A 13,707-nucleotide genomic window follows, 5' to 3' on the forward strand; every position below is an offset into this window, starting at 1 on the left:
GTGTAGTTGGGCAAAGTGTACCTTTGACCTCCTAATCCGCTATCACCGAGATCGTGGTGCTCGGCGCACTTTGATACACACAATAGCTCACATCAGTGCGCAGTGTGTGATGTAACACAGCAATTTGGGCATAATGTGATGTTTTGACTCTGCAGGCAAAGGCCAGTTACCTAACCTATTTTGTCCAAAGAATTCCAGCGCTGGCAGGTGGTCCAACCCGACCGGCGCCGCCACGTTTGTCACCTCCAAGTCGTACAGAAATGCAAGCCTTCTCAGATTAGATTTAAGCCAGTTGATTTAGATTGTAGTGTCCTTACATGCCAGCAGGAAAGATTATTTTGACAAATATTAGGCCATCTGTGTGTGCAGTTTGTAACGCAATCCACTATGTCCACTTTATGGGGATTTTGACTTGATTTTTATTTGGTTTTAGGAATGTAGTCCAGTGAGAATATTTCTCTTATTGCTGTTTTAAGGCAAGCCAATCATGGATAATTTTATCCCTTGAAATAATTTGGAACTATTTGCCTGTCTGTGAAATTGTAATTCAGGCCTTCACTCATGTTTGCCAAAAAATATAATCATTTTTTTCTCAAATACAGATAACATTTCACCCATTGAAAGGTAAGAAACATACTGTATACACAAAAGTAGTGGCAGACAGTTAAAACTTTTCTTCAGGATTTTGTCATATTGGCAAATACATTGATACAATGAACCGAAACTACAGTTTCACCTCCTAATTACTTCCATTGAGCAAGCACCAGAAGCCAAAACCCAAGGACAGACCTTATTTAACCTCCTTTTGCCCAACACAGACTCTGAATAGTGTTCATACACTCCACTGCCTTCAACTTAGGAAACACACATATACACACACATAATATCCTCTATTCAGTAAAAGCTTTGGGCTATCATTTATTAGGGGGGATGCTCCATCCATTAAGCTTTGTGTTAAATACTTTGTATAACTCAATTTGGCAGCGAGCTGATAGTAATGACTATATATAGATCTTTTTTGGGGCTTCTATTATCTCCTTCTCTGTGTCCGTATATGGAAGTGTCTTTTACCAACTCATTTACATCTTATAGACATTTTTTGCTGAATATTGAGCCACAGGGATATTTGAATATGGCTAATCCTAAAAAAAACATTCATATTTGAGACAACATTTGAGCGGCTTAGTGCACACTTGGGTGCTCTTATAACACCAAATAAATGATGTAAGCAGGGAACCGATGATTGAATGGGAACTATAAAAGGCAAAAAGAAACAATGGAGGTCGTCTCTCTTGTTCTGCAACGTTCTTAACTTAATTTGATTTTACACAAATAAGAATTACGCATTTTTAAACCCGAGATATTGATGACAAAGCTTTCCTATTGGAGATCTAAATAGTTTAGTATGTTGTAGGTTAGCCTTGTTTTTCTTTTTCGTTGCTGTTCACGACAATTTTTGTACGTTTGTTTTCATTCCTGTTTTTCTTCCGAGTTGTACTGTACATGGTCACTCCTTTAGCAAAGAGGACTACTAAGTGGGCTAAAGAAAACACACTTAAGCACACATTTACACAAGCCACTTCAAACGTAGACATGTACTTAGACAAATTGGCAGAAAGAGAAGCACCGATATGTACAAATGCTATGAACACAAGTAGTGAAAAAGTGCTAAGGGCAAGTCATTGACTCGGTAAGAGGCGTCTCCATTGAAAACTAGGAAATATTTCACTTTAGGGAACGAGGCTGTTGCTGTCACAGGTCCTGTGAAGGATCTCCACCCTTATTTGGGCTATTGTATGTTTACTTTGCTTTACCGCTGTTGACTGACTCATGAGACATAAAATTTCAAGGTAGGCGGCATTGATCCTGCTGCCGTATGTGCCGTGTACTCAGAGAACACCGCTCGTATTGCTGTCATAAAACCTCTTATTGGATTAAAGATGGGTTTTTCTTCTCTTGTGTGGGTGATAGACTGTATGTTCTACAGTAAAACCAAATATGAACCCCTATAGAGGTGCATTGTGTATTATTAATTGTGACTCATCCCTCTGGCCGGGATTTGGTTTAACTGATCATGGAGCAGAAAGGATAGGGTACTTTAATTTTTTATGTTTGTAGTCTCAATAACAACCCCTAAATTTAATATATTGCCATATGTCTAAAATCACCAGTTGGTACTTTTATATCCCCATTTTCTGTTAGGTTCAACTTCAGCAGGATCCTTTTTAAAAAGTAAAAGTACTAGAACTAGAAGACAAGTGCAGTATTAATGCCACTCGCCCTAAAATGAACAGCTGATGTTCACCAAACGTGTCCTCAGTCAACCTTTTACACTGCCTGGCGGATGTAGCCTCATTTTAGTTTATGAGGTGTGGGACCGCTGGGTGTTCCCGATCTGTTGTAATTATCTCCCTGTCAGGGGTTGGACAGGAGGGTGCTCGGACCTTACCTGCTCCCACCTCGGCGCCTCACGTGTAGACTAGCTGGCTTGTGTTATTGGACACGCGTCATCCTGCTGAGGAAATATGACCTAACCTATCATGCCGAGATCTAATTTAGCATCCGGCTGGGCGTCACAACCCAATTAGGCAAAATTAGGACTTGTTTGAAATTTGATTTGGGATTATTTGGCAGATTTAACCATCTGGTGTTCTATTCCATTCAGGGTGGGGGAAGATCATCTGTTTATTTGTCAAATACTTCATCAAGCTATCTGATACCCAAGTTGATTTATCATTATTTTGTGCTAATCCTAATGTAAATGGACACTGGGTAAAATTATGTACATGTTTTTTTCTAACAGTTTCCAGATATGACCTTCATGTACCAAACAGCAGGTCAGCACACATTTTTGGGAAAAGTACTTATCTGTCATTGGCTTAAACACATCATTTGAATCTGGATCAAATAGGTTGGCTCTTATGTGGTCATTGTGTCCTGCAAAGATTTATGGTATGTGTATAGCATTTCAAACCAGATTAATTCCAATTTCTTCCCACCTTGTTTACTGATTTACCTTGAGACCTAATCATTGAACTCCAGCAGCCCAGATCCCGAAAGGTAGAGTAATGCACTTTCGGAGCACTTTCCTTCCATTTTGTGCTAATCCATTTTATTGGCCAAGTGAAATGACATTAACTCGTTTTCTGGGTTGCTATCCTGGCGCCCTGCCTGGTCTCGCTCATTAATCAGAAGAGGAAGCCAGCATCTATGTTTTCATTCCCCACCGACACACTGCGTGCATCTGTGATCCTGATCTCATGGTAGAACGCCACAGATGGTTGACCGCCCGTTTAGATGGACTCGGCCCATTTTTATGTACTTTTCCCTTGCCGGGTTGCATTGAGTTGGCTAAGTGTGCCGTGACGCCAAACAGGCAAGCGTGTGGAGAGATTCGTTCTGACGAAGTCATTGTCGCTAAAGTGTGTAAACACTTTAGGGATAGTTTTCAGAAAGTTACACTCACTGAGGCTCCACAATTCAAGACGATTTCCTTTCTGTATATTCTGAACAGGCGGAGAACCAGAAAAATGCAGATGTATTATTGCCAGCGCAGGTTTGAAGTGTCCAAGATCAATGTATCACTTGATTGGCAAATAGCAGACTGTGCCAGATAGAGAACGCTAGGAATACGCTTTGAGATTCTGAACATGTTGACTATGTTTTCTTGTCCATGAAAAGCAGCACTACTCTCAAATGGTAAAATCCTACTGTATTGCAGTTGAGAAAAGGCACTACTTCATCTACTTTTGGCAGAATGGTGTCCTGGGGAGAGCTTCTTGTATCCTGCCTCGATGTTGGCACTGATCTGAATTGGCCACATCAAGAGCAGATTTCCCCCATTGGCCTCTTTCCACTCTCTGTCACATACAGCTGTTTGCCTCATTCGCCACTCTTTTGTAGCATCTCCCTCTCACGTCACCCTTTTCCCTGCTTGTAGCCTTCTTACTCATCTCTCGCTCTCTCTGGATTTGCCCTTACTTCTGCGTTCTGTTTCAGCCTTGTGGCTATCTTCAGAGGAGGTGAAAGTACACTCAGAAAACATTGGAGGAAATTGCTTGGTTTGGTTGTTTTCAGTTAGATTTTCCTTGCTCGAGTATGTCTGAATTTAAAAAATATACTTGTCAAATAAAGATGTACAAAGCTCAAGATGTGTCGGTAAATGTTGCAGGTTGTTAATGGCACTGTGTTTCAAGGACAGAGGTGCAAAATCGTGTCAGGCCGGTAAGGGAAAGGGCATTAACAAGGTTAAGCAAGACTGATCGTTATAACTCTTCAAAGTGTGGCAGCCAATGTGTTCTTTCCTTTTTTTATGGAGACGAATGAGACCTGTCGGAGTGAGCAGGACAAGTCAAAGTTTATGACAAAGTGTGACTTGAGGGTTAAAGTGGAGGCAAATGTAGGACTGTTGCACTGGGAAGCCAATTCAAATGTTTTATTTTCTTCTCCAAATCCAATTAAAAATGTTGACATTTTAACTACAGAGATGCTGTCATGAACGCCTGTTATCATTTTTAATGGTGTGACACCCATGTTGATGTCACAACGTGTCTGTAGATAGCAAGCACGCCCTTGTCTGGCATATTTAAGCGTGACGTCAAAGATAGACTATATTTGGGGTGGTGTCATCTCCCTGATAACGCTTTCTTGTCGGTAGCGCCCCCTCCTTCCACAGGGAGGCAAAGCGTGGCTGCACATGTGTGTGGATGTGTACACATTTTTATTGTCCGAAATGAAATGTTTCTATCACTTCACCAACTTTATTTGACGTTTAAATGGACTTATGGGTATGACTTCTTTGTTTTGTAGGTCCTTAAGCAGCCATGACAAAGTCATACGAGTTCAACTGGCAGAAGAATGTGCCCGAGTTCATGCGGGAGGGTGCCTCCTTTGACAGATTTGATGAGGTACAAATACTTTTCTATTGTCACCTATCACAACTATGTGAAGATGTGCCTGACACCATTGACTATCTTTTTATTATTATCATCTCCAAATTCCGCCAAAGTCAAAACATTGCCCTATTTCTAACCTCTATGATCATTTAGTCATTATCTATCCTTTGGAATTTAGATTTTTTTGAATGAATGACACTTTCATTCATTTTCTTTCCCCCGCCTGAACGTGAGTGAATAAGCAACCCTCACAACCCGTAAACTACAAAGCCTGCAGGCAATATGACTGCGTCGATTTGAAATGGCTTCTGCCAATTCCACCCCTACGCACGTAGCATACACATTTGAGCAAATATGCTAAACAGCATGGATTTTTCTATTCCACCCCCCCCAAAACCCCCTCACTTAAAGTACAGTGCGCCAAACAAAACCCTGCTGACAGCTAATGTGTGTTATTATGTGGGTGCCTTTTAGCAACATGACATGTTTAGCTACACTTTGACAGCAGGGTTCGAGCCTTAGAGGGAGAACCCATTTTTTTTAATTCAGTATAGAGTGTTTATCCTTATTGGCCGCTAGCTGTTTTCAAAGGACAAACGTGTTTGGCATTCCTGATGGATTTTTAAGTCAGGTTTTTCAAATGGCGTTCCCTCGGTTGACGAATCGACCGGTGGGAAGGTCAACTGTCTCAACTCGGTCGTCATTCAAGCTAATAGTAAAAGGGATTTCCCGTCCTTGTTTTTCTGCGATCCATCGTGTTTAGCCTTCCTCGCTACGGCCGGAAATCAGTCGTTGACAGATGGGAAAACGTGAAAACACTATTTATCATGTTTTGAGTTAAATCAATAAAAAGGTAAGGCGTGGCCAATCTTGCGTGAAAGCTATGAACTGGTCACACTGAGTGAAAGCTTGGCTTTTAACGGGGTTTGCTTTATGAAAGTCATTTTTCTTCTTTTAAGGCAGGAGACGGACGCCAGTGTCGGTCACGCTTAAGATTAAAGACACTCAAGCTTTTAACTCGTCTGTCACACGGCTTTTTTTTCCCTCAGAATCCTGCTGTGATTAATGAAATTTATAGTAGTTTGATTTTCACAAGGTTTAAATGCTAAATGTATTTTTACCAGTCCCTTTTGAGGATTTATAGCAGAGTTTTTTCATCGTACAAAACAACCTTTGGGGAGTATTAATCAAGTGTTTTGTGTTTTTAATGATTCAATCCATGAGCACTTTTATCCTAATTAATTTCCCCTGTTTTAGGACCCGTACATCTTTGAGCCCAATTGCCAGGTGAAGGTGGATGACTATGGCTTCTTTGTCTCGTGGAAAAGTGAAGGAAAGGTACGGACTTAAGACCCTCCAGCGTTTGTTATTCCGTGCCTCGATAATAGCGTTACGTATCTGGAGGTGGAGCTGTGTTCGGGTCAATGTGACCCGGAGTCTTAGTTGAATATTTAAGACTGTCACGTGTATACTTTCTGTTTTTCTGATGGACATTTTTTCATCCCGCAGGAAGGCCAAGTTCTGGAGTGTTCCCTCATCAATAGTATCCGGGTCGGCGCCACCCCAAAGGTGAGCAAAAGAATCCCTCAAGGAAAAACAAATCCCGTATAGACTGACATAACATGGAAAAGTGTATATTGGCGTACATGTGTGAGGGCACGTAGCAAGATGATGTGTTCAGATAACGGAGCCTTTTCCCCGCCCACCTCCTTGTCTGTTGTTTTGCCGCTCATGTGCGAATGAAGTGCACGCAGAGTGGGACGAGAGGGCTTCTCCTGCCAGGGTAATGTCGTTACTTACACAAGCGCACGTAATGCGATGAGCCACCAGGAGACCAACGAACGGCACTCGCACGGCCTGTTGTCGTCGGGTGGCCGTCTGCTTTGCTTTCAGCCTTCATGCACGGTTTTAGTCACAATGGATGAAAGATGAATGCGGTGGAGGGAAGTGACAATTATTTTCGCTGCGTGCTGTACTTCAATAGACTTGAGCCATTTACCAGAGGCTTTTTACATTTGCATATATCAAATTTCTCTTTGGATTATTGGCTGGGCCTGCAATTTGTATATATTTCTTTTTTTCCACTCTAATTGCCAATTGCTTGTTTTTTTAGTTTATAGTCATCCAGAAAATTGCTTATACTCTGGTGCGATTTATACTCAGGTGAGGCTTATACACAGGTGCCACTTATTGTCTGAAAAAGGTGCCCTTTGACTCGCTACAAACGTTTTGAATTAAATTGCACCTAATGCAATTCACCCTAAAAATATAATGTTTTTCAAGATGCTTAATATATTTAAAATTGCCTTTGTTGTCATTTAGAAAATGCAAATTACAATGGAATTTAATCAATGAGATTGGAGTCTCCCAAAATGGTACAATGGGTAGTTCCTGCTGTATTTGTGATCAGCATACATACATACTGATGCCTTTCTTTCCATGCTAGGACCCGAAGATCCTGTCGTCCTTCGAGGCCATCGGCAAGACGGAGGCAGACCTGGAGAGCTGCGTCATTTGCATCTGTAGCGGCGCTGACTTGGTCAACCTCAGCTTCATGTTCATGGTGGCGGAGAACGCGGACACGGCCAGGGTATGACAATTAAAAGGACATATTTACATTCACAATGGTTTAAAGTGCTAAAATGGTGCTTGTCTAATTTTGACAGATGCCATACAACCGTTCGACATTAGGTCAGCGGTGAACGCCAAACCAAAAAAAGCCCCTATTCAGTCCATCCACTTTTGAAGGCTTTTAGTCACCCGGCAAAGCTTTTGGTTAATTGTGCATGGGCAACTGAATAGTCGAAACTCCCACACTGTGGCCGTGATTCGCTCCAGAGATCGTCATTGCGCGCATTGGAAATGGAAACATAAAACTTCTATTCTTTCTCTTTTTAGTGTGTCTCCATCAAATTTAGCTAATGGGGGTGCCAAATCAGTTTGCACTAAATTCAAGCCTCTGTCTTGATTGTTTGGGTACATTGCTTGCTGACACACTATAGGCACACAACACTGTTTGCCGTGTTAAACCTTTAGAAGTGGATGAAAAGCTTCCAAGAACTCGCATTGAGCTTTTTTATTCAAGACAGTGTAAGCTATTGTCCTGGCAGATGGTCTGCTCACAAGAAGAAAAAAGTCGAGGTAAAAAGTTGAGCTTCGATTTTTTACGCTCAGAGTCAATACAAGTCAAGCTTTGACAATGGAGAGAGGAGAAAAGAACTTTTTGATCAATAACAGCATTGATTTTCAAAAAGAAAACTAAGCAAACATACCTAGGATGTAAAATGGTTTCTCCCGCTACCTGCATTCTTGTTCATCCAGATTCAATAGGTTAGGAATCATTCTTTTAAGATTTACAATGATTAAAAGGTCAACTTGTTACATTTAGGGCTTTGTCTTTTGCAAAGGTTCTTGTGTAAGCTTGTAGCATTTGTCACCATATGTGTGGGTTAAATACACACACACATTATTATTACCCACGGGTTTACACACCCACACACTCTCCCCAAGACACCGTCACCACCTTGCAGGATGCATTTTTGCCCACAGCAGCAGACCTGAGGCCGCAATAGTCATTTACAGACACGGCCTGGGGTCCACCTTATCTTGTTTAATGGCTTCATCTCGATGTCAGTCACACTGTAGAAAGCCACCAGTGACACAAATATCACTAACTTTTTCTCACCAGCTAACGAATGCCCTATTCATAAACTCGGAGATCTTATTACAAGTTATTGGAGTCGCAAGGTGCTTCTCTAAAGAAGTTGTGGCTTGGATTTTGGGGCTTGGATTTTGTGGCTTGGATTTTGTGGCTTGGATTTTGTGGCTTGGATTTTGTTTCAAGGATTTTGCGTCTTGCTTGATACTTGTTTCTTTTGTGTGTGCAGAAATGGACAGAGGGCCTTAGATCGGTGATTCACAATTTCAAAGCCAACAGCGTGTGCCCGATGACTTCGCTGAAGAAACAGTGAGTGCCGTCGGCGGTCCGCTCGCTCGCTTCGCTGACTAACCAGCATGTTCTCGTCTCAGCTGGATCAAGATGTGCGTCCTGACCAATGTAAACGGCAAGATTCCTGTCCGAGGGTAAATCAAAACCATGGGGAATCTGGTTCAAAAACAGTGCCTTTCGTGCCATTAACTCTTCTATCCATCGCCCTCTCGCTAAAGGATTACACGGACGTTTGCTTCAGGCAAGACGGAGAAGGGCATTTTTCAGGCCTTGAAGGATTTAGGCCTTCCAAGCGGCAAGGTGAGTCTTCCCAAACTTTCTAGCTACAATGCCACGTTAGATGGAATTTATAACCACAGGTTTTGTATTTTGCCCCCAGAATGATGAGATTGAGCAATCGGCGTTTACCTTTGACATTTTCTACGCGCTCACGCAAAAGATTTGCCCTCGCACGGACTTGGAAGACCTCTTCAAGAAGATGTAAGGCTCCATCGCTCTTCTTGGATAGAAGGTTTCTGTATTTGTTGACATTTCGGGTCATACTTTGACTCACTAGTTGAAGTTGAGTGTGATAGCAAATCCGCTGAATCAAAAACAATGTAAACGTCCTTCATAGATCTTCATTGCAAACTTGTATCTGGGGAAAGGGTCGAGCTGTATCTTCCAGTAAACAGTCCTCGGAGCTAGGACGCAGGCTGGAGCTAGCTGTCCTGGAGAGTGACCTCGAGCTTCCAAATTGAAGAAACTCTTATACAAAAATGATTAAATAAGCACAAATATAATAGAAAAAACCCAACAGTAATTTATCTAACTATCAATTTTTTCCCATATTCAAACTTTTTGAGGAATTTTCTTGAGATTTAAATTTTTTAAAAGTCTTCACCCTCGAGATTAAGGTGCCGCAAATCCCGTCGTAAATAAGGACGCCAAAGATTGTTGCCGTGCCTGCCGCACTAACTAGCTCCAGCCTCTAACCCGCCTCTCCAGTTCTCCTGGCCTTAATGATCTCTTCTACCTAACGACACTTTCACCGGGAACGAGTAGCCCCCGCAAAAAAAAAAAAAAAAGAACAGAAGAGGACAGCTTGTTTCTAATCTAATGTGAACTGACTGACTGCCTGCTGCGTGAACGACTGACAATTTCCAAAAGGCCTAACATTTATTTTCATTTTTCTCTTTCTAATCCATTCCTTTGCAGCAATGGGAGCAAAAGTGATTATTTAACAGTAGACCAGTTAGTCAGCTTTCTCAATGAAGTAAGCTTTTTATTTATTCTTCAACTTTGTTGTGCATGTGTGCGTCTTTCTTGCCTTCACCATCTGGATTAGTTCCGATAGGACCCTCAATGGCCGCCTCTGCATGCCATCCCCTTCATTCTCTTCCCCCCTTTTCTCGGTCCAGCCCTGTGTCTGATGGGCGTTGCCACGGTAACTGGAGGGTAGAAGTTTTTTTTTTCTTCCCGTCCTGTCGCTTCCCCGCTGCTTGGGATGTGTTTGTGTGGCCACCGCATTGCACATGATACAATAGAGCACTTTTTTTTGGTTCTGATTTGGCGTCACATTTGAATCACCGTGTCCTTGTGTGCTGTGTGTCAGATGTGGAACTTTATTTTTTGGGATTTGGCATGTGCTTATTGTTTGATTTTAATGTTTACTTACAGAACCAACGGGACCCTCGACTCAATGAGATCCTTTTCCCATTCTACGACCCCAAGAGAGCCACTCAGATCATTGAGAAGTACGAACGGGATGAAGAGCTGAAGAAGAAGGGTGAGTGAGGAGGAGGGAGGGAGGGAGGGAGGATGAAAAAAAATGTTGGCCTCTGCTGCCGCCTGGCAGTTTGGAAAATAACTGCAAAAAGGTTGGGTTTATTTTTAAAGAGTTCATTTGACGTTTTTAGAAGAAGCAAGGTTGGTACTACAATTCATTTTCAGTTGATAGTCAGGTGATATTTTTTGAAGCTCAAGTCACTTTGATTAAAAAAAAAATGTTAAATGAAATCTTACTTATTCACCAGGCAACATGTCCAGTGACGGTTTTTGCCGCTACCTGATGTCGGACGAGAACGCCCCGGTCTTCTTGGACCGTCTGGAGTTGTGCCAGGACATGGACCAACCACTGGCTCACTACTTCATCAGTTCGTCTCACAACTCTTACCTGACGGGCCGGCAGTTTGGTGGCAAGTCATCGGTGGAGATGTACCGGCAGGCCCTGCTTTCAGGGTGCAGGTATTAGTAGTCTCCGTATAAAAAATATGCCAATCTATACAACTGGCTCAGAGCTTTGTGGTCTCTGTCAGATGTGTCGAGTTGGACTGCTGGGACGGAAAAGGGGAGGACCAGGAGCCCATCATAACTCACGGCAAGGCCATGTGCACAGACATTTTATTCAAGGTAAAGTGCCCTTTCGATTTGGAGTGCGCACACCCTCTGGTGTTAAAAAAGAGGATATTACATCTGCAGTCATTCATTACAGGATGTCATTCAAGCCATCAGGGAAACGGCCTTTGTCACTTCGGAGTTTCCAGTTATTTTATCCTTTGAGAACCATTGCAGGTATTTGTGATCATCGTTTTTGTAGAATTTAGTCTTTTGAAGTAAACATGTACTTGTATGCTTGCAGTAAACCCCAGCAGTATAAAATGGCCAAGTATTGTGAGGAGATCTTTGGCGACTTTCTCCAGAGGCAACCCCTCGAGAACTTTCCGGTAGGTTTTCTTTATCCTCCATACTGCACACACCTGCTACAATTTTTTTTACATTGTCCTTCCCTTTGGCAGATCGAATCGGGTCGCCCTTTACCCTCGCCAAATGACCTGAGACGAAAAATTCTCATCAAAAACAAGCGCTTGAAACCTGAAGTGGAGCAGAGTAGGCACATGTTGTGTCCTGTTGGTGTGGAAGCCATTTTGGTGTCTAAAGTGTATTTTTTCTATGTCACACAGAGCAACTAGAGGCCTTCAAAAAACACATGGAGGCAGGAGAAACCAACACTACCGCCATTATCATGGGAGAAGAGGACGACACAGAGAACGGTAAGGACAGTTAGCTTTAAAAAAAAAAAAAAAAGGTTTAAAGTTTAATATCTGTGATATTAAAAATCTGGCTATGCCCTTTTTTTCCTGAGCGGGAGAAAAGGAGCCCGAAGATAAGGACACGACTTCGGAAGCACCGAGCAGCCTGTCGGAGGCCGCCACGGACAAAGAGGCCAACACTGACTCCCAACCTAAAAAAGTCCAAGAGTCCAATAACAGTATCAAGAAGGTGAGTCTGCCTAATTTTTAGCAACAACGAAAATAATCCACTGCTTTGCTGCTTCATAGTGTTTTTATTTTTTTTTGACAGGCACCCGAAGACGAAACAACGGAGGCATCCGAAGCTACGGAAGCTGCTGACGTCACAGATATTTCCGAGGCTTCCGACCCGGACAACAACAAGAAGGTAAGTGTGTGACAACACCCACAATTTTACCTGTGGTACACGCTTCTTATCCAATATCCAATCAGGGTGGTGATGGCTCCGAGGACCTGGAGGAGGCTTTGATTGCCCAGTATACGTACGTGGGCGCCACCACCAACATCCACCCGTTTCTGTCTGCCATGGTCAACTATGCGCAGCCTGTCAAGTTCCAAAGTTTTGATGTAGCCGAAGGTGAGCTCGTATTCTTCTCTGAAAACTCAGTTAAATATAGATTTTCCAAATGAATCTTTGCATCTTATTTTTCTCCATAGAGAAGAATATCCATCACAACATGTCATCTTTCAACGAATCTGTGGGCCTCGGCTACTTAAAGACCAATGCCATCGAATTTGTAAAGTATCCTTTGGACTCTAGATTAGAAGGATCCTGTTTTTTCTTTCAAAGCACAAAAACACAAGCTATACATTTACCGTATTTTCACAACTATCAGGCGCACCACATTTAAAGGCTCAACCACCATGAATGACACATTTTATTTTTTTCCATATGTAAAGCTGGTTGTAATTCAATTCTAATTCTAAGACAAAGTTTTTAAAGATATCAAAATGACAACATTTGCAATGAATATCTTTATTTAAAATGTCATTTTGTTGCATTTCATCAATTTAGCTCACTATAACCGAAACCAAATGTATTTTATTTTGCTATTGGCTAAAAGGTGAACTGTGTGGCTATGGCACGCAATCTTCTTCCAAAGGGACTGCTTGACCCAAGCTGTTCACACTAAAAATAGTCCTGCGGTGTATTTGATGCACACACACACACATACACACATGTTCGTTTTTTTCGGAACGTTCCTGATCTCCAGCCCAGCTACAACAAACGTCAGATGAGCCGCATCTACCCCAAAGGGGGCCGAGTGGACTCCAGTAATTACATGCCTCAGATCTTCTGGAACGCCGGCTGCCAGATGGTCTCGCTCAACTTCCAGACCCCAGGTACCGCATCACGCCAGGCGGGGCCTTGCTTGACCTCACACACACACACACCAACGAGTCACTTAAATATATATTCTTTCATGGACACAGTAAGGACAAAATGTTTGTCGGGATTTCAATTTTGAACGCAGCATTTGCACACTAAATGAACTCGTAGTCAATCTACCACGCTACGGTTGACTGCCTCCGTGAGCCTGTTGTAAAGCAGCTGTTGCTCCCCCGCCCAGGGGTGAAGGGCTACGCGGCATATGGCCCCTCCCACGGTCAGCCATGTGCATGGCAGCGGCCCGGGGCTCTTTCACGAGAGGATGAGCCTTTTCTATGCTTTTGATTTAGATTTTTCTGCTTTTCAGATTTGGCCATGCAGCTGAACCAAGGAAAGTTTGAGTACAACGGCTCTTGCGGGTGAGACCATCTAAGATGTCTAATATTGAAAATGTAATATGTA

General features: G+C 42.5%; 1 protein-coding gene across 1 annotated transcript in view; it reads left to right on the plus strand.

Moving 5' to 3' along the window:
- The window catches only part of plcb4b (phospholipase C, beta 4b), a 29,087-nt gene that overhangs the window by 9,493 nt on the left and 5,887 nt on the right, over positions 1-13,707 (plus strand). The window contains exons 4-25 of the mRNA XM_077741181.1: positions 4,810-4,907; positions 6,153-6,233; positions 6,405-6,464; positions 7,342-7,485; positions 8,783-8,862; positions 8,925-8,978; positions 9,063-9,144; positions 9,224-9,324; positions 10,042-10,099; positions 10,504-10,612; positions 10,860-11,070; positions 11,142-11,235; positions 11,318-11,397; positions 11,465-11,549; positions 11,622-11,712; positions 11,787-11,876; positions 11,969-12,105; positions 12,187-12,282; positions 12,348-12,492; positions 12,573-12,657; positions 13,135-13,259; positions 13,613-13,664. Of these exons, the coding sequence (XP_077597307.1) occupies positions 4,824-4,907; positions 6,153-6,233; positions 6,405-6,464; positions 7,342-7,485; positions 8,783-8,862; positions 8,925-8,978; positions 9,063-9,144; positions 9,224-9,324; positions 10,042-10,099; positions 10,504-10,612; positions 10,860-11,070; positions 11,142-11,235; positions 11,318-11,397; positions 11,465-11,549; positions 11,622-11,712; positions 11,787-11,876; positions 11,969-12,105; positions 12,187-12,282; positions 12,348-12,492; positions 12,573-12,657; positions 13,135-13,259; positions 13,613-13,664 (2,144 nt within the window). The 5' untranslated portion in view covers positions 4,810-4,823. The remainder of the gene's footprint in view (positions 1-4,809; positions 4,908-6,152; positions 6,234-6,404; positions 6,465-7,341; positions 7,486-8,782; positions 8,863-8,924; positions 8,979-9,062; positions 9,145-9,223; positions 9,325-10,041; positions 10,100-10,503; positions 10,613-10,859; positions 11,071-11,141; positions 11,236-11,317; positions 11,398-11,464; positions 11,550-11,621; positions 11,713-11,786; positions 11,877-11,968; positions 12,106-12,186; positions 12,283-12,347; positions 12,493-12,572; positions 12,658-13,134; positions 13,260-13,612; positions 13,665-13,707) is intronic.

This window comes from Stigmatopora nigra, chromosome 2 (genome assembly GCF_051989575.1).
Source record: "Stigmatopora nigra isolate UIUO_SnigA chromosome 2, RoL_Snig_1.1, whole genome shotgun sequence".
Lineage (NCBI taxonomy): Eukaryota > Metazoa > Chordata > Actinopteri > Syngnathiformes > Syngnathidae > Stigmatopora > Stigmatopora nigra.